The 20,589-nt window shown below is 38.5% G+C and overlaps 1 protein-coding gene across 1 annotated transcript in view; it reads left to right on the forward strand.

The window, feature by feature from the left end:
* Positions 1-20,589, forward strand: part of MYO16 (myosin XVI) — a 382,912-nt gene that overhangs the window by 172,204 nt on the left and 190,119 nt on the right. The window contains exons 8-9 of the mRNA XM_035565595.2: positions 15,618-15,693; positions 17,062-17,215. Coding sequence (XP_035421488.1) covers positions 15,618-15,693; positions 17,062-17,215 — 230 coding nt within the window. The remainder of the gene's footprint in view (positions 1-15,617; positions 15,694-17,061; positions 17,216-20,589) is intronic.

Consider the following 20,589-nt stretch of genomic DNA (forward strand, 5'->3'; position numbering starts at 1 on the left):
ATGATCCTTTTTGATGCCTCTTTGTTGGACTGTGTCTCTCTTCTGGACACTACAGCCAGTAAGTCAGCTTCATCAGGGGCCCAGCTTAAATGTCTCTGCATTGACACATGTAGCATGGGCAATAAACCAGAGGAGTTAGGGATGTACACATGCCTGCAGGCCTATGACTTCATTGGCATTACAGAAACGTAATGGGATGGCTCCCATGACTGGAGTGCTGGAATGAAAGGATACAGGCACTCTAGGAAGGACAGGCAGAGGTGGCGAGGAGGGAATGTCACTCTCTATGTCAGTGAGCAGCTGGAGTTCTGCCTGGGATGGATCTGAGAGCTTAGGGGTCAGGATTAAAGGGAGGGCAGGGACAGGGGACATTTTAGTGGGATTCTGCTACAGGCCACCTGATCAGAAAGACCAAGCAGGTGAGGCCTTCTATAGACAGATAGAAGCAGCCTTGCGTTGACAACCTCTGGTCCTCACTGGGGACTTCAACCACCCCGATATCTGCTGGAGAGACAGCATGGCAGGGCATAGGCAATCCAGGAGGTTCCTGGAATGCTTGATGATAATTTCCTTCTCCAAGTGATAGAGAAGCCAGTGAGGAGAGGTGCTATGCTGGACCTCCTTCCCACCAACAAGGAGGTGCTGGTGGGAAATGTGAAGTTCAGGGGCAGCCTTGACTGCAGTGACCATGAAATGGTGCAGTTTTTCATTCAGAGGGCAGCTAGGAGGGAGCACAGAAAGCTTTCTACCCTAGACTTCAGGAGAGCAGACTCTGCCCTTTTCAGGGATCTTCTTGGTAGAGTACCATGAGACAAAGCCCTGGACGAAAGCAAGGCCTAAGAAAACTGGTTAATATTCAAGGATCACCTCCTCCAAGTTCAGAGGCAAAAACACCAGGAGTCCTGCATGGATGAACAAGGAGCTCCTGGCCAAACTCAGTCAGAAGAAGGAGGCCAACAGAGGGTGGAAGCAAGGACAGGTAGCCTGGGAGGAATATAGAGAAATCATCTGAGCAGCCAGGGATCAAGTTAGGAAAGCTAAAGCCCTATTAGAATTAACTGTGGCCAGGGACATCAAGAGCAACAAGACAGGCTTCTATAGGTATGTCAGTGATTTATCACTATTTATACCTAGTCTTTAGGAAAACTAGGGAAATTGTGGGCACTCTCTGGAAGGAAATGGCAGACCCAGTCACCTGGGATATGGAAAAGGCTGAGGTACTTAGTGACTATTTTGCCTCAGTCTTCACAAGCAAGAGCTCTAGCCACATAGCTGAAGTCCCAGAAGGCAAAGAAGGGGACTGGGGAAATTAAGAACCTCTCAGTGTTGGAGAAGATCAGGTTCAAGACCATCTGAGGAACCTAAAGGTGCACAAGTCCATGGGACCTGATGAGATGCATCCACAGGTCCTGAGGGAACTGGTGGATGAAGTTGCTAAGTCACTGTCCACTGTGTTTGAGAAGTTGTGGCAGTCCAGTAGATTTCTCACTGACTGGAAGAGGGGAAACATAACCCTTGTTTTTAAAAAGAGAAAAAAGGGAGATCAAGGAAACTACAGGCCCGTCAGTCTCACCTCTGTGCCAGTTAAAATCATGGAGCAGATCCTCCTGGAAACTATGCTAAGGCACATGAAAAATAAGGAGGTGATTAGTGACAGCCAACATGGCTTCACTAATGGCAGATCACGCCTGACAAATCTGGTGGCCCTCTGCAATGAGGTTGCAGCTTTGGTAGATAGGGGAAGAGCAACTGACATCAGCTAGCTGGATTGTGCAAAGCGTTTGACACTGTCCCCTGTAATACTCTTGTCTCTAAATTGGGGAGATATGGATTTGACATATGGACCATTCAGGGGGTAAGGAATTGGCTGGATTGTAACACTCATAGAGTTGCAGTCAGCAGTTTAATGTCCAAGTGGAGATCAGTAACAGGTGGCGTTCCCCCAGGGGGTCAGTATAGGGACTGGCACCGTTTAATATCTTTGTTGGTGACATGGACAGTGGGATGGAGTGCACCCTCAGCAAGTTTACTGATGACACCAAGCTGGGTGGTGTGTCGAAATGCTGGAGGGAAGGGATGCCATCCAGTGGGACCTGGACAGGCTTTAGAGGTGGGCCTGTGTGAACCTCTTGAAGTTCAACAAGGTCAAGTGCAAGGTCCTGCACCTGAGCCCAGGCAATCCCAAGCACAAATATAGGCTGGGCAGAGAGTAGGTTGAGAGCAACCCTGAGGAGAAGGACCTGGGAGTGTTGGTTGATGAGAAGCTCGACATGAGCCGGTAATGTGCGCTTGCAGCCCAGAAAGGCAACCATATCCTGGGCTGCATCCAAAGGAGCGCAGCCAGCAGGTCGAAGCAGATGATTCTCCCCTCCCCTGCTCTGCTCTTTTATGATCCCACCTGGTGTGCTGCATTCAGCACTGCGCTAGAAGAGGTTTCCCAGAGAAGCTGTGGATGTCCTGTCCCTGGAAGGGTTCAAGGCCAGGGTGGATGAGGCTTTGAGCAATCTGGTCTGGTGGAAGGTGTCCCTGCCAATGTCAGAGAGGTTGGAATTAGATGACTTTTAAAGTCCCTTCCAACCTAACCCATTCTATAATTCTGTAATTCTATCATTATGTCCGAGGTGATGGTGGCAGTGATTCATGCTATTCCCAGAGTTGTCGGTGAGGGGCCAAGCATCAGTTCTGCTAGTCACTGTACAAACACTTTGGGTACACGTGGATGAAGACAAATGAAGTAACATTGCACTCTTCATCGCTAAAAATAGAGAGGAATATCTTCCCTATGTAGTGTTAATAATAAAACTTGGAGATACCTTCTTTTCATTGTAGATAATATGCCATCCTTATTTAGAAGATTAAACATGGTTTGAATGTGGATTCTCTTTATAAAAAAAACAATTAAATCATTTAAATTGCTTTATCAAGAGGGATTTATTAGATGTCAGGAAAATATTTCATACAATAGCTAAGCCACCAGTGTTTTTAAAATTTCCTTTCTTATGATAATTTTGAAAAACATTTAGCCTTAATGTGAATTCGTGTGCATATCATACTTACAATTCCATTTTGAGTAGTTAATTATAGACAAATACAAGCATTGTTACGTTTTTGGGAGAATATAGTATGGCAAGGTGAGAATTATCTTAGTCAAGATGTGATTTGCAATAATCTGTTTTAAATAAAAATATATTTATGAGAAATTAGTTGTTTTTTTAGCCAAAAATATTCTTGTTTCCTGAGGAAGTCACTAATATAAATTCTTGACTCTGGCCCTTAACGGTTTCTCCCTCTTGTAACACATATTTGTGGTAGGCTTTGTTTAAAAATTTCACTTGAAAAACTCACTGCAGTGATAAACTGTATGCTTTATCAGAAGACAGTAAAAAATCTTTTTGGTTTTAGTTTGATGCACTATCATTTGTGCTTACAGTGGGAAAGGCAGCCATTTTAAAGTGTGATAGACTGGCTTCCTTACAATTTCATATTTAAATGAATGAATCAGAGCCATTTAGATTCTAATAAAGATGCAAATGTCTTTTAAAATGTGAAAGTATAGACATGAAGTATCCCCTGAATCTTTTACTGTCTTTTCTGTCAGGAGTTTTATGTATTTTAATTCACATTTTTAAAAAGTTCATTTGTAATGCATTCTTCCACCTCAGCTATACTACAGACGCATACTACTTTGAATGTTCTTTTCATTGAGCTGATTTCTTTCCTTCCAGCCCCCATCCAATATATTATTATTATCATTATATTTTATGAGTCATGTGAACTGATAATTCTTTCTGTCTATGAAATAACTGTAAAATTCTTATCATTCAGATATATTTTTTGTCTGGTGAACCTGCTTAACTTACTAAAATGCAATTGAACGAGTTGTACGAGTTGCACATTATGTTCTTGGAGTGCTTTATGTTATAGACCGTACATACACACATCACCTTATGAAAAAAGTGAGTAGTAATATTCTTATGAAGAAATTGTTATGTAGTTTTAGAGTGACATAAACACTCGGCTGAAGGAACAGCGCTCTGTACATATAAAACTTTATGTTTGTAAATACACAAAATACTAAAGAAGAATGACCCCCCCACACCTTGATATGGCTATTTCTATGGTCATAACAAGAGTAGAGTTGGTACTAATTCACTTTACATGGAAAAAAATAAATTGAATCCACCGAAGTTTAAAATTTATAGTGAGAAAATTTAATTTGGAGCAGTAAAGGAGGAAATTTATGAAGAATATAGGCACTGGAAGCATAATGTTACAAAACTCAAGTTGTAAATTAATACACAATGTAAGTGGATAACAGAAAGCTTATTTCTCCAGCTTCCACAGTAAACGATATGATAAATTATTGGAGCAATGATACATTATCCTGAGTGAGCAAAGCATGTGAAAAACATCACACTCACCCCTATTAATCAAACTCTGGCTTGTACAAGCACCTTGATAATGGCAAAAGCAGTTTTATTTAGGATGGGATTCTTCTCAACTAAATTTAGCTAACTACAACTTGAATACAAATTCAAAGCTTTTCCTTACCAGAATGAAGGCTAACCTCTAGGGTGCAATTCAGGCAAGTCTAAGAGGTGCATTTAAAGTAGGTGGGATGAATCATTACTTGGAGGTCAGCCTCTCCCTCAGACTACAGGGGGTATAAGCAACTAACAGATGCTAGATGTCTAACTTGAACACTTTAACAAAATATGAGAGAAATCCAGTCCAAAAAGGATGGGCAAACAGGCCAAAGGATAGGTGAATTGCGCATTGGATATTCTACTTCTCCCTAGTCATTGTAAAGGGGACATGGAGCAGATGTCTCACTCTTTAATGACATGAAGCTGCACAGAGTAAATCCTACATAGGCAGTACAGTTAAAGACTTACAACAATACCTATCTTATCAAATGCAAAACATAATGGATTCCTTGTAAAGAGAGAATAACTAGGAGTTTTCAGTGTCAGTATATCTTACCTAATGTTTTAAAAAAATATGTAGCTACGTTTATATATATTTGGAGAGAAAAGCAGTTTCAAACATTCTAGTCACTGATAAATTTGCTATCTACAATTTGCTCAAATGGTTATAGTCTCAATATTGAAAAAGAACACAAGTGAATGATAAATGAATCATGCTAGTGCCCGAGTGTGTAGATCCAGTGTAGAATTTCTTCCTTTATTGCATAGAAGTACAGGATAATACTGCTGAGTTTGAGGAGTATTTACAGCATGTGGCTATTGAGTATAGGATAAGGTAACTGAGGCTACTGCCTGAAGGTCAGTCTCTCTTTTTGTAAAATGATGCTTTGCTTTGCAGAAACTGATTAGGTTACCGATCAGTGCACTGGTAGACTGGAAACCGAAATACTGCCAGATGCAAACATTAAAAAATAATGGTAATAGCATTGAAAAATAGGAATATTTTTAAGCATGGTACTTCTGAGTTTCTAGGACTGTTGTCATTTTCCACCCTGTAAATATAAGGACTAAAACCAATTTATTATTTTTAATGCAAGTTGAGAGTCTCACATAATACCTAAAAAGAGATACTATTGTGGTATTAAGGTCTGAGTTGCTCAATAACTTAATAAAATGATGGAATATAATAACCTCTTCAAAACACATGCAAATCTGCATCAATGACACACAAAATCCTATTCAAAATAAGATTATGAAGGCAACAAAGCAAGCCTCAAGAAATTAGAATGTGCCAGGATTGCTTAAGTAAGTTTAACAGGGTCTTTTGAGCATATACATTCTATTTGATCTAATTGATGGCAATTTCAGCTTCTTCTCTCATTCACATACAGCATGGGAAGTACTGATCTATTGGTGGCTATTGCCTGTGCACACCAGAGTGGGACATACAGTCACTGGGATACCACACCTCTCATTCCCTCGCTGATACCAACTGAGGAAGGGCAACTTGTGTTTCTCAGGCTGATGCCCTCGTTTGTATTTAGCATAGCGATCTCTCTGAGCAGCTAGTAGTCTGGCACTGGAAGTGCTGTCCCTGCTGGACACCTTCCGGGCTGCTGTGATCAGGAGAGCACGCACTCGCCCTCCCTGTGGTGGGAATAGGCTGCAGCTCTGACGCTTGCCTTGGGTACTTTGGCACATTTCCCAGGCACAAGCTGTTTCTTTGTTGTATATCACAGAAATGTCACCTTTCAAACCAGCTATCAGAGGCGTGCAGGTCAGAGCTGACTCCCCAGTAGCTTAAATACTACCTCTCCCAAAATTTCATCCTTGGGGGATGCTGCCTGCCTGTGTATAAACTTTTAAATTGCTAAATCAAAGAAGGCTAGGGATTAAGCCAGGGAACAGTCTGGCTCACATTCACATTGTTTAGAGCTAGCTTCCTCTATAGGAGATTAGTCTTGTTTCTAGAGAGCTGGTTGGAGTGGTCCAAAGCAGAGTCAGGGACAGAGCTAACAGTTAAGCAGTGTGGATTACAAGGGATACTTTAGCTTGCTCCATTGCACTCTCTTATTTAACAAGATGGATTTAGCATGTGGCTTTGAGGCTTTAACAGTTTCACGATATCAAAAAAAAAAAAAAAAAGATAATTGTTGAACCACTGGCTGCATCTCCAAAAGTAACTCTTGCAATAGAAAGGATTTGCCATTAAGCATAAGTAAACAAAAATTGTTTAGTGAGCTCAGATGTTTAGCTTATGTTTCTTATTATATTATATATATCCTGTGTCGTTTTTAAAATTTGTGTGTGAAATTGGCAATCTGTAAGTATATTCTCCCTTAATACGCATTTGGTTGGGCTGAATCATACCCTTCTGTCTAGTTAGTTCATCCAAACACAGCATTTCACAGCTGAAGTTTGAGAGAACACATCTTGTTACTAGTTGTCTAATTTGCTCATCGTTACCAGAACACATTAGTAATTCAACCCAACTATGAACTATTTTCTTATGTGCATGTTGACCCCAAAATAGGAGAGAATCCACAGAGATCATTACAATATGCTACAGTGTAGAGAGGATACCTGAACTCTTTGTAGGAAATGATATTAAATCTCATTCCACTTTGGCCATTTCTATAGTAGTTCCTTTGATTGCAGTTTCTGGACTTCTGCAAACACGTTCCACAAATATTTTCAATGAGAAGAACCTAAAGAAGCAGGTGCTTGTTTGGTATTTCAAAGAGAATAGAGTATAGTCACTCTGGGAATACGTATTTTCCCTGTCAAGCAGCTGGAATCTTTCATTTATGGTCAGAAAATCCTCTCGAGAATGCTTTATCCAGTCATATCTCACCCTCTTTTCTTTAGTCTTTTCGTTCATCTTTGGCATTCATGATGATACGCAGGTAGAACAGCAGCATTTCCCTTCAGATCCAATTACACTCATTTTCCTCAAGCAGAGAGACCTCTTTGGGATTTCTGCCTGTGATATCATTCTTTCACTCTCAATATACTCAGAAGTTTTCTGTGAATCTTTCAAATGCTAATTTCGGGTACAGAATACTAAGGCAAGAGAAGCTAGATTCACACAATACCAAATGATAACAAAATAGAAGTACAAGTTTAAGCTTCATACACAGACTTGGGGCAGCCTCGATTTCCAAAAATACTATAAAATTCTCAGTGGTTACAAGTATGTAGTTAAAGCTGAGATGTGCATTGGCTACATGATGTTTATTTCACTACTTCAGGATCATAGTGATCAAAATTAAAATTAATTTCCTTGAAGTACCAGCAATAGTAACTTTCTCTTATATACATAGGTATGTATATATGAAAATAGGAGAGGCATATATCATAAACAAGGCTGAAAAGACTGTTCAGGCAAAAACTTTGAGAAGTACCAGATTTATGATCCTCTGTGGCATTAATATAGAACTTGTATGAGCATAACTTAAAACATCTTTCATCACAAGATCATGCAATATTTTCCCAATGTAATCTATTTTTTTTTCTCTATCTAATTTCCTGGAGGACTGAAAAATAGAAATGTAGGTTATAGTCTTGAAGTAAGGACTGCTTAAGCCTTCACATCAGCTGAAAAGAAAACTTTTTACTGACCTTTGTCACTTTCTTAAGTAGCTGAAAACAGTATTGTGTTGTCCTTCTTTAGTCAAACTATTCCAGAGGCTTTAAAAGTGCATTTAAGCAGTAAAGGTTAAACACACTGACTACAGAAAGGTAGTGGTGACACTTGGGGAATCTGGGTTCCATTCCAAACTCTGTCTATAAACAGGCCCAATCTTTACAGTTCATTGCTCCCACGTGTAACCTTATTTGTTCCATTCCCTCCAATCTGTTCCATTCTTGTCTTTATTCCATTGCCTCGGTGTCCCATGTATTTGCCTGGCTTCGTGTCTCATCTTAGGCTTCTTATCCCAATCCTTTCCTTGCACACCCAGTTTCTGTCCCTCCTCCTCTCCCTGGTTCTCATCCAAGCTTTATTTTCTCTACTTTGGCTTCATGCCAACCTTCCTGCCCTTCTGTTGTACTTATCCCTTTCTCCCACTTGCTCACAGTCCCAATCTCCCTTGTTCAATCTCAGTGTTTTTTCCTCACAATGTCACTTTCCTCTTTCATTTTCTTTTTCAGCTTAGTTTGTCTCTGCCTACATCCTGGCTCCTTGCCACATCTCTCTTCTTCCCTTTCACTTCATTTATTTGATGCTGTTTGTTCCAAAGTCCAGTGTTTTATTCATGCTCTGTTCTATTTTTTCCCCTCCACTCTTATTACCCTGCTGTTCATCTCATTCCTGCAACCTACTTTTTCTAATCTGTTCCACTTTGCTGACCGCAGGTGGCTATGGTCCCCTTTTCTCTGTGCTGAAACAGGAAAAATATCTTCCTTGTCTATATTGTATTAAGAAGAGAGATCTGTAATGAGTTTCAGACATCATTTCCTGTTTCTAGAACAGTACTATGGATGAGATTGGCAATTGCAGAGAAAATGCTACTTAGCCCCTGAATGGTACTGCTCTTATTTGTTTACATATGGAACTTTGGCTTCAAGGAAGACTCAGTCTTTTAAGGTGTACTATTTTGTAAGGAACAACGAATATACAATATGATCTTCAAAACTGAAATCACAGAAACTCTAATAGTTTAACAATTGCCTTACTTAAAAATGTTGGGTGTCTCAGTCATAGGCTCTACTTTTTTTTTTTTTTTCCCTCCCCAGTAGTTTAAGTAAATATAGTTCCCTAACCTGCACTTTTCTTAATATCCTTGGTGCTTTGTTAAGTGCCTATTCTTACTTCATTCTATTAATTAAATACATCTCCAGTGCTTTTCACTGTAGTTTCTTACATGATCACTTACTTGATCTTATTTATTCCATCTGCTCAATATATGGCTAGCCTGAAGTTACAGCAATTCCATAACAGAAGCTTAGTAATAATAATAATAATTGTAATAACAAAAACTGAAAGTACTTACCTGATTTATATTTTTTATTGCAGGTCTTTTGAACATCCAAATTTTTTCTGGCTAACAGAGCCACTGATACTGGTTAGACTAACATTTAGGCCTACAGTGGACTTAAGAGCAAAGGTGGGCTCTTTGATTTATCCATTATAATCTAAAAAACTGTCTTGTAAGCATCTGCTGCCTATGATTTTTTCAAAGATTTGCAACTTGAGAACAAAGAGACAATGAAAAGGATATTGTCAGCCCACAGAATTCATCTTCTGCCTAATACGAAATCTTCACACCATACAAACATGGGAGCTCACAACGGTTGAACAATGTATTTTCCCACACCCTGCTTCCAGAAGTGCTTCATTTTTGGCTGATTTATCTTTCTGACATATATATATATATATTTATTTTTTTTTAAGGAATCATAAAAATTCACAGGCAGCAGTCCTAGCAAAGTGCCTAGTAAAAATCACAGTGAGGTGAATATTCACTTTTCCAGTTCAGTACAGTTTAGCCTTATAAGCAATTGAAACCTGGTTCTTATGAGTGCAGTTGAAGTCCATGTTACTCAGTGGTGAAGACTGTTGTTAATAATGGTCTAACCAGTAGTTTTGCCTAGGGTTTTGTTGTGTTTAGTGAATAAGGACTGTAGATATTAAAATAATTCTTGAGGATTTCACTTTTTCCCCACACAACATTGTGAGATTTATGGTCCTAAATAATACTATTTTTGATCTAAGGTTGTTGGTCCACTGGTTTCCTATTATGTGGCTTTGTCCAGCTGTGGATGAGAGCATGCCAGGGACCACATCCACAGAAAATGGAGTGGGAATCTACGAAGTGACAGTAGGTAGAAGGCAATTGCAAGAGGAAGGTGGGGAAGTCTTAGTCAAAGAGAACTGAAGGATAGATGTCAAGAAAGAAAAGTAAAGTTGTCCCCAAGGAAGTGTAAGAGCACAAATAAAAGGATGGAAGAAAACAAGTTGCTGAGACATGTAGGGAGTTAGGAGTCTCAGAGGGAACAGAGAGAAGGAGCTTGGGGAAGCAAAAATGGTGGGTGGGTGAACGAAAGGTTGATCATGAAGCAGGTCACTAAGGGTGGTAGGAAATCTCCACCTTTGTAAAAGAAAAAGAGGAGTGGAGAGAAATGTTGGTTTTGATAGAAGAAAAGTGAGGGACTGAAGGAATTTGCTGCTGGGGGTGCATGCAAATTAGGTGATGCATATTTATTGCTGTGCAAAGTAACACATGAGCATATTTGCAAAAAACCTCCAGTTTTCTAAGTTTATAACTTGAGCAGGTATTTCTCCAATGGTAAATAAAAGGAAATAAATAATATCTCAGATAGTTGTACTGGGGCTTAATAATAATTATAATTATATATATATAGTTATATATAATATATAATATATTATATATATTATATATATTAATTATAATATAATGTATAATATAATATAATATTTATAGTTATAATTACAATATGTACATATATAATTATAATTATAATTATAAATAAAAATTTAATAATTCAGAGGTCAAAGTTCAGCCAGAGCGAGCAGCTCAACCTCTGTGGGTGCTGGCACAAGTTTAGTGTCCTGTGCATTAATTCAGAAGAAAATATCTGACTGGACAGGAAAGGAAGAGGGGTACTTTTCAGGAGCACTGATTCTGCTCTCCAGCTAATTCACTAGCCTTAAAACTAACATGGTGTGACAGCAGATCAGAGCTGCCTTTTCAGCCTTTGGTGTATAGGAAGAGTCCTGAGGAACCTCTATCACTACTTCATGCCCTATTTCCTACCCTGTCACTGCAGCCACTTATCTGTGGCAACAGGCCCCACAGTTATCAGCTGGACAAAATTTGTGCATATAAGCTTATGGTTTATGAAACTGAGCATTTGGCTGTCTTTGCTAATCTTTTGTGTGTGGTAAAACTTAGCCCCTTTTTCTTTTGCAGAGGGAAATTTTGTAATTTTTGAAAACTTTGTAATATGCCTACTGCAGTTAATCTATTTATGCTTTTTTTCCCTTGTAACTTTTATTGTACTCCATGTTTCATTACATTTAAAGAGCTGTTCAACTCCAGTGGTCCCCTGTCCGGCAATGTTCATCTGTACATATTTTTCTAGCTCCTTTGATCATAAGTGTTGCTCCCATTAATGTGAATCACACTTCATTTTCTTGTAATATTTCCTTTGAGTACTAAAGTTCACTGCAGTAGGCAGGCTGCATTTTTCTTCACCTTCTACTTTAGAAAAAACAGTTCTGTTGGTGTAACTGTAGTAGTCTGTCTGCACATCTGATCGTGCAATCTGTCTTGTTTATTAAGCTCAGATTTTTCAAATGGACAAAAAAACTTTTTATTTATATATGACTTTGTAAAGCTGTAATTAATATAACCTTTCTTAATATATTTTTATTAAAAATTTCCCATGTCCACAGATATTCAAACTGTTAAAAGTTCACTAACTCGTTCATGGAGATGAAATGGTCTTCTTTGGAAAAGCTGTAGGTGAACTGTTACATTACACAGTCACAGAATAGCTGAGGTGGAAAGGGACCTCTGAAGGTCATCTGGTCCCATCCCCTGATCAAGCAGGGCCACCTACAGCAGGGTGCCTGGACCATGTCCAGGTGGCTTTTGAAGATCTCCAAGGAGGAGACCCCACAGCCTCTTTGGGCAGCCTGTGCCAATGCTCTGTCACTCGCACAATGAGAAAGTATTTCCTGATGTTCAGAGGGAGCCTCCAGTGTTCCAGTTTCTGCCCATTGTCTCTTGTCCTGGCACTGGGTACCACTGGAAAGAGCCTGGCTCTGTCCTCTCTGCACCCTCCCTTCAGTTACTGATATACATTGATGAGATACCCCCTGTGAGCCTTCTTTTCTACAGGCTGAACAGGCGCAGCTTGCTCAGCCTTTCCTCACAAAAGAGAGGCTCCAGTCCCAAATCATCCTTGTGGCCCTTCATTGGACTCTCTCCGGTAGCTCCATGTCTCTCATGTACTGAGGAGCCCAGAACTGGATCCATTACTCCAGATGTGGCTTTGGCAGTGCTGAGTAGAGGGGATCACCTTGACCTGCTGGCCACACTCCTCCTAAAGCAGCCCAGTAAGCTGTTGGCCTTCTTGGTGGTGAGGGCACATTGCTGGCTCATGTTCAGCTTGGTCTCTACTAGGAACCAAAGGTCCTTTTCTGCAGAGCTGCTTTCCAGCTGGGTTGCCCCCAGCATCTGCTGGTGCTTGGGGTTGTTCTTCCGCAGTGGCAGGACTTGGCATTTCTGTTTGTTGAATTACATGAGGTTCTGTGATCCCATTTCTGCAGCCTGTCAAGGTCCTTCTGGATGGCCACATGACCTTCTGGTCTATCAGCCACCCCTCCCAGTTCTGTGTCATCAGCAAACTTACTGAGGTTTCACTTCACCTCATCACCCAGCTCACTAATGAAGATGTTAAACAGGACTGGATCCAGTATTTACCCCTGGGGTACACCATTAGTTACTGGCCTTCACTTAGACTTCTTGCCAGTGATCACCAGCCTCTGAGCCCATCCACTGAGCCAGTTTTCAATCCACTTGAATGGTGGAATGTCAGTGCCTTACATGTTACTCTGTTTGGCAAACATAACATCAGAATGGCCTGGGAACTGAGATTTACGGTGTAGTCTTGGGGATGTTTTGAAGACATCCTTTCTAGGTGCAGCCTGGAAAAATCATGGCAATATGCATTTGAAAATATATTAGTGATGGGCAAAGTCACTGACTGATGTGAAGCTGGAACAGGAGTCTGAGAGCTGAAAAGGTAAGGCACAGAGGGTGTATGAAGGCCTTTGAAAATGAGGGCAAGCAGCTTATGGCTTGTGGGAAAAGAAGGAACCCATAGGGAATCGGAAAGGTATGACTTCCATATTAAAGAGGTAAGGAAGAAAATTTTCCTTGTGACAGTATTCTCAACAATCAGATGGCAAGATACCCAGGAAGGGATGTCAAAGAGAGGTAGAAAAATTAAAATTTGGTCAGAATGCTGAGAGTATCTACATATATAGAGGGAGTTGTACTTTAGTTGTAAAGAGAAGTAAGTGTTTGATTTGTGAAGGAGAGTACTCAGAGCTAAGTTCTGAAAAGAGAAAAGTAGGGTGGAAGAGGTTTCCTGGTGTCCTGTCAAAAGACACTGAATAAATATTTAGAGGCATAAGAGGAAAATCAAGGCAAGTGACATTTTTTAAGCAGATGTTTTAAATAATAGCTGTTACTAGTACTTCTCTGCACAGTGAATCATCCCTTAATCATTTTTTTTCCTCTACATAAAATGGCAAAGACAACACTGGAAATAAGAATTAAAATATATATTGATATTTTCTTTAGATATTTCAATAGATATTGCAGTTTCTCGTATCATATCTACTTTATTTGTAACTCTGCAACTAAAATACTTTCGGACAGTGGTAATTTGCTGTGATAATATATATATTTCTATTGTTGGGCACAGTTCTGAAGATAGAGCAACTGGATTTTAAAATACTGCTTCTGAAAGATAAGGGAATGACGTTAAAATTAACACAGATAGTTCTGGTTATCCAAGAGCAGGTAACTGAAATTAGCAGTGACCTGAATGCCTTAGTTGTGGTGATGTGCATCAAGGATTTCCAGCTGGAGTTATTTCTTTGACAGCAGGAAGCATTGGCATCACACCATGTAAGGGTCTTTGTGTGGCATAAATCCAAAACTTGGGTAACCCAAAACGCTGTTTGTTGTTACTAAATCAAAAGTGCATAAAAAAACCTCCTTTGATACAACCTCTACCACTTTTCACAATGGCTGTTAATGAGATTACGGAACTGCCGCTGATTTAGTCAGTTTAATGACTAACCACGTTCCATTTTTTTTTCATAATGAAAAAACACAGAGATATATGTGTTGAGGGTTCTTGGTTGAAAGCTGGGCTAATTGGATTTGGAAATAAAGCTGTTATGGCTTCCTCCCTGCTTCCACAGTTTGCTGAATTTTCTGCTGTTACAGCCAGAATGGAAAGCCCATATTAGAAAGCCATGGAGTGCAAGATCATTTTATTTTTATAGAAATTTATAACAATATTTTCCTGGCTTTCTGCAATTAGAGGTTTGATTTTTCCCCCCCTGCATTTAGCTGATTCTTCTTTATCATGTTTTTTCCTGGTAAATTGTCTAAAAAATATTGAATCCACATGGAATTTAATATTTAAATTGCAATATTTTCCTTCCTTTTCAGCCCCTATGTTATTAATCTATCATTTGTTTGATTTTGTGCCAAATTGCTATCTTTTGCCTTACCTGCTGTCTGATCTAGGTCTCATTTTTCTTTAGCTCTCTTCTGCTCTAAAGAATCCTCTTTCCTGTGCACCCTACTTTCCCCTGTGCTCTCCCTCCTCTGTTGGTTACATTTACATTATAAATTTTATTTTTCTTAGCAAAAAATTAAATTGCAAACAGTTCTCTCATTTAGTTGATCTCTGACTTTGCTTCTAAATGTATTTTTGTTTCTTGTGTAGTTTCTTACTATTTTCTTAGCAACCAATTTATCAGGGTAGACATTACTACAGTCTTTGATGGAGAAATATCCTTTGAGACTTCAGTGGAGTGATAGGAAAGCTTGCTAAAAACAGTTGCTTGCAGCATTTATGCAGGAATTGAAAAATATGTTTTAGACTTTTTCATTATACGATACTATACCCTACTCTACTGTACTATAATTGCTCCAATTACTAGTAGGTTAAATTGACTTGGTAAACATAAGATAAATGTGCCAATTTCTGCTGCTGACAGAGAAAAGATTTACTTCCATGGTGGCTGTGAGTCATACCCCTTTGGCAGTGATGGTACACAGCTGGTGAATTAGTTAGGCATAAAGAAATATTTGTGATCCCAGTCGTGACAGGTGGTGATGGAGGGTTAGGTTTTTTTCCTTGCTGATTTGGATTTGTTTGCACATTTAAGGATGGAGGGAGAGTTCAGGGTTGGACTTGTGCTGAGGATACACTGAAACTGTAGTAGAACGGTATTTTACTTTGTCTCTGGTGATCTATATGAATGTGTAGTAGCTCCAGAAGGAGCTGCAAGTGTTGCCTTTGGTTATTGTATGACTTCACCTAGTGCAGGAAGGACCAAATACACTGAATGACAGCTGTACTGTTCCTGCCCTGCTTCTGCCATTTCAAACACCTCTGTTTTGCCTGTTTCAGACCCACCTTGTGAAGCTGCTTTTGATGCACTGGGCAAATCCCAATCTTCTTAACTGCAATAATGAAAAACCTTCAGGTAGGTGAAAATCTATGTGTATTATGTGTGCTAGTTACTGTGACACTTTTTTCCTTTTTACTAACTTAGTTATGAACACATACACATATTTAAGTATACATATGCATATAGTTTATATAGTGTGTGTAGTTATATACATATATGTACACATATTTATAGTTTTTTGTATATTGCTGAGAACTGCTAGTCACAGTCATGAAAGATGTCATATCATATGATAGCATTTTCTTCCACATGTTGCATTCTCTGGTTATTTTTAGTTATGTTTCTTCCGTGTAAGTTTGTCAGTGCTTGGTGATAGCTGCATTTGTGCTTCCTTGGTGACTTCTTACTGAGTTCCCTTCTGTTTCTCAATTGATGATAGCACATAGACTGGAATTCCTGTAGCTGCTAAATGAACACAAATTCACCATCCAGATTTCAAATGTAATACCTGTAGTTTCCCATAGAAGAAGGCACCTTCTTTGATCAGATAGCAACAGGAGCTGAAGCACTGACTCTAAAGGAAGTAGAGTTATAGACTGAATTAGGTTGGAAGGGACTTCATATCTTCAGATCTAACCCAGGGATCAAGGCAGAGCTAATGTCAGTAATGCTAGATAGCAGTGTTGGAGAGAAGAAACATGTAGTTGTTCAACCTTCCAGGCCTAGGGTAAAATGAAAATGGAACCCAAGAATGTAGAAAATTGAATTATTTCTTTTTAGGAGGAGAAACTTCCTTTGCATAATAAAGGAAGTTAAGTTATGCTTCAAATAACGAAGTAGCTACAAGTATACTCCTAGGGAACTTCACAACGCTTAAATTCAGGAAAGTTGTTTCTGATTAGGGACGTGCCAGTTTGTATAAAAGGCTATGGTCTAAACCGAGATCACCTAACAATACAGCTAGCTAAACATTTTTAGTATGTGTTAATTAATATTAATACAGTTGAATTAACTGTATTTCTGGTCTGCAAACACATCCAATTTCAGTGCTTTTGTATGTGCAAGACATAAATCTAGTTTGTAGAAATGTAAAAGATTCAAAAGCTATTTCAGTGTATTTTCATTGAAGTACAGAGGTGAAAATAGTTTTGTTGTTTTTACTGATGTCCTATGAATTATTGAATAAATACTTCATTTCACTACACAGACTAGTTTTGAGGTTTTGCAGATGACAACTTAATTTCATACTGAATTTATTCACCTTTGCTTTTTCCAGTAATTTCAAGTATTATTTTATGATCAATATCTGAACATTTCTTTCCTTTTTAACGAAATACTTATCTAGCCAACTGCTTAATCTTAATCTGATCTGGAAAGCTGAATTGAAAGGAGCTTTTCTGTACTGGTTTCTTTGTCTGATATCTTGGTGTTCCAATGTCTTAGATATTGCAGCTTCTGAGTTTATTGAGGAAATGCTTTTGAAGGCTGAAATTGTTTGGGAGGAAAAAATGAAAGACCCTTTATCTGTTTCTACTTTATCTCAAGAAGAGCCTTATGAAGAGATCATCCATGATCTGCCCGCACTTTCCAATAAACTGTAAGTGTTTCTGTTAAGAGTGATGCACTGAGGCATGCACTCAGATTATCATTTGAACTGTATTTATCAATCTTTCAATCCTGTCTGTGAGTCTGTGGAGACAAACCCATCTAGACACGATCCTGGTCATCCTGTTGTAGGTGTCCCTGCTTGAGTAGAGAGGTTGGACAAAATCACCTCTGCAGGTCCCTTCCAACCTCAACTGTTCCGTGATTCTGTGTGATTTGATAGATCAAGTAACTGTTTAATTTTGGAACTTTACTGAATCATTTTGTTTGTTTGTATCTCTCATCTCTTTTTGTCAACCTTAATTCTATAAACTTTAATTCAACCTTAATTGTATGAGTAATAAAATACACTGGCATTTGCCAGTAAAATGATCTGGCATTCCTTTAGCAGAATTATTAGGGGTTAATACTGTAGATCCAAACATCCTTTTATTAAGGTAGATGGGAATAGTGTAGTAAAACTACCAATGCCTATGAAAGAAGTATGGACAAGTCCTGAAAGTAAAAACAATACATACAATTACAGATAAAATGATATGGCTCCAGGTAGTCACAGATTTATAGTTAGGTTTGTACTGTTTAAAATTCAAGAGGAATTTTAGTAGAATTTTGCAGTGTATTGAACTAAAGAGTCAATTTGTGTCTTAAATTGTAATTTTTGATCTTTTAATATTTTCTTGTGAAGCTTAAGAGAAGACTGTCATACATATGTGGAAAAAAAGGTATAAAATGGGTTAGAAGCATCAAGGGTAGTTTTGTGGTAGTGCAAGATGTTGATTTCTCAAATTCTAATTTCCATATACTCTGATTGATCAGAATTTTAAAAGGTATAGATAATTCCTTTATATATTATGCAGTTGCCATATAGTTGCTGTATGGTTGAAGCATGTTTGTTGTACAAGGTTTTGAAATATTGACATTGTTTTTTTTGGTACTGGATAGTATGTGGGGAAAAATAATTAAAACCTCTCAAATCATATATGTAGAGAGACAGAGAGGATATATTGGCTTGCATTTTGTAACAATTGTAATTTATAGTCTGCAGAGTATATTTGCAACACATTAAAATCTGGATGTAGTAAGCAATTGTTATGAAATGTTTAATCTGCTAAATTTAGAATTCCATGGGCTATACTTACATATACTAAAGACTGCATATTTCATGTATAGTAAACCCGGAATATTGATTCTGCTTAATGATTGGTATTCACTAAGATACATAGCTGGGTTTAGTATATTAATGCTTATGGAATTATTAGTTTATCATGTTTGTTAATTCCTTATGAAATAAGCAGTGCTCTAGTCTAATCCACTGTTCCAATGACCTGAATCATGCTCCTTAACTGTCATTTAAGTAAGAAGTTTGAATTTTGAGATACAAAAGAAAGGATTTAGATTCAACCATAAAGAAAAACCTTATTTTTATTTATTGGTAAAAGTTATGATACCAGAAGTAGAAAGTAGGTTAGTCCTGTAACATTGTAATGATGCCTAGCAAAAGAGTTATTGTTCCAGGTTTTAGAGACTTTGATAACTTTTTCATTGTTCCTGTGTCTGGATGATGCATCATCTTTTTTTAATTTCCAGTGTTTTATATTCTAGAAGTTTGTGCTGTGGTGCATATGTTGTACTGAATACTGTTCTTTGATGTTAAAACAGATTAACCTTTAGAATACGTGACTTGCGTAGAGTAGAAGTGGTCTGAAAATCTTTTCTCCACACTCTCTTTCCTCTAATACATAGATGAAGAGATACTTTTTGAGAACTTTCTAACTGGTTAGTACAAAACTGCCATGGGTGATGAACTTCACTAGAAGTTTTGGAAAAGCAATGCACATTGACTGGAAAAACAAAGTTGGATTTATGTGTGGAAATGGGCTGATTAGTCCCAGTGTGACTGCAGCTAGTTTGGTGATACTTAAACAGCCTGCCTGAGAACACATGCTAGGTCAAACCAAAGATCTCTGTAGCCCTGCACACAGACTTCGACAGTGGTCCATTGCATAGCTGGGGAGAAAATGTAAGGGTATGTTAAGCTTGAAGTAATGCTTCTTTGGCACATTCTCCAGACTTTCAGCAGTCTTAGGTTTAGGGACTTCCTGAACCAGAACTTTTCATTGACTGGCTATCAGGCCTGCTATCAGTGAACTTGCTGGCTAGTCAGCAATTCTGAGACGGGTGAGCTCCTGAGAGGCAAAAGAACTGGTGTGTTTGGCATGTGTGTGACCCAGGTATCACTGCTGGAAATGTGGAAAAATGTGAGTGATCCACACCACACTTTCTGCAGAGTTCCATTTTGCTTAGAAACAGTATTTATTAATCTTACTTTATAGTCACCTGAAAATCAGGTGTCATTTCAAAGCTAGTCATCTTAGTTCTGTAGTAGCATGCTTGTTCAACAGTGAAAAACTAAGCATTACAGAGGCTTATTCTTCCAAATTATAGTAGCCATCTTCTCAAGATATACTGAATTATCCTCCAGAAGGCCTATTTGTATTAGTTCATGAAAGAGGCGGCTTAGATGACTGTGTTCAACCAAATTCTTACCTTTTCAATGGCTGATGCTGAAATTGAAGAGTTTCATCCTTTTAGCTCTATTAGAGCCCACAGACAGACATGTAATATGCTAGGATGAAGATGAATGTCTGTATTATTCTTGTGTATCAAACAGAATTTTTAGTGCTGCAAAGATGAATGCACAATAATAACCTGCACAATTGCTTTGGTCTATATTATTTCCAGTCTCTGTCAACTCTCCTGACATAGGGAAGTATGTTTAGACTGAGGAGATAGTTTAACAAGAGTTAATATAATGCTGTAGTTCAGTCATATTTCTTTGTGGCCATCTCTCAGAAGAGAACAGTGTTCAAAAGGACACTCCAAAATGATAAACAAACAATTACAAATGGCATGTGCTCTGTCAAGAAACCTGATTTTGCTGGTTCTAGATTAAATTATAGTATCAATTTCTGAAATCAATCTATGAATAGATTAATTGAAGATTAGTGTCTCTACTTGGTTAAAAAAATTAAAATTTAGCAGTCAGTATGTTTGCGGTATGCAAGGTTATCAAGCAAACCTGGGTTCCTTTAGTCAGGCATTGAGTTTATCCACCTGAACCTGTTATTGTGAAGCACTAATTTCAGTATTGGAATACTTTTTTTCCTAGTTCTTCTACTGAGTTACTGAGTACTTTTGTCTATGTGACCAAGGAGAGGTAGACTAGGAAGGTAATTGTGGTGAGTTGCCCCATCTGGCACTCACCCAAGCCACCTTGCTCCCTCTCATCCTCCTCTGTTGGACAAGGGAGAAAATAGGAAGATTAGGAAGGAGAAGCGTGTGGGCTGACGTAAAGACAGGAAGTTT

Source organism: Cygnus atratus, chromosome 1 (assembly GCF_013377495.2).
Source record: "Cygnus atratus isolate AKBS03 ecotype Queensland, Australia chromosome 1, CAtr_DNAZoo_HiC_assembly, whole genome shotgun sequence".
Classification (NCBI taxonomy): Eukaryota; Metazoa; Chordata; class Aves; order Anseriformes; family Anatidae; genus Cygnus; species Cygnus atratus.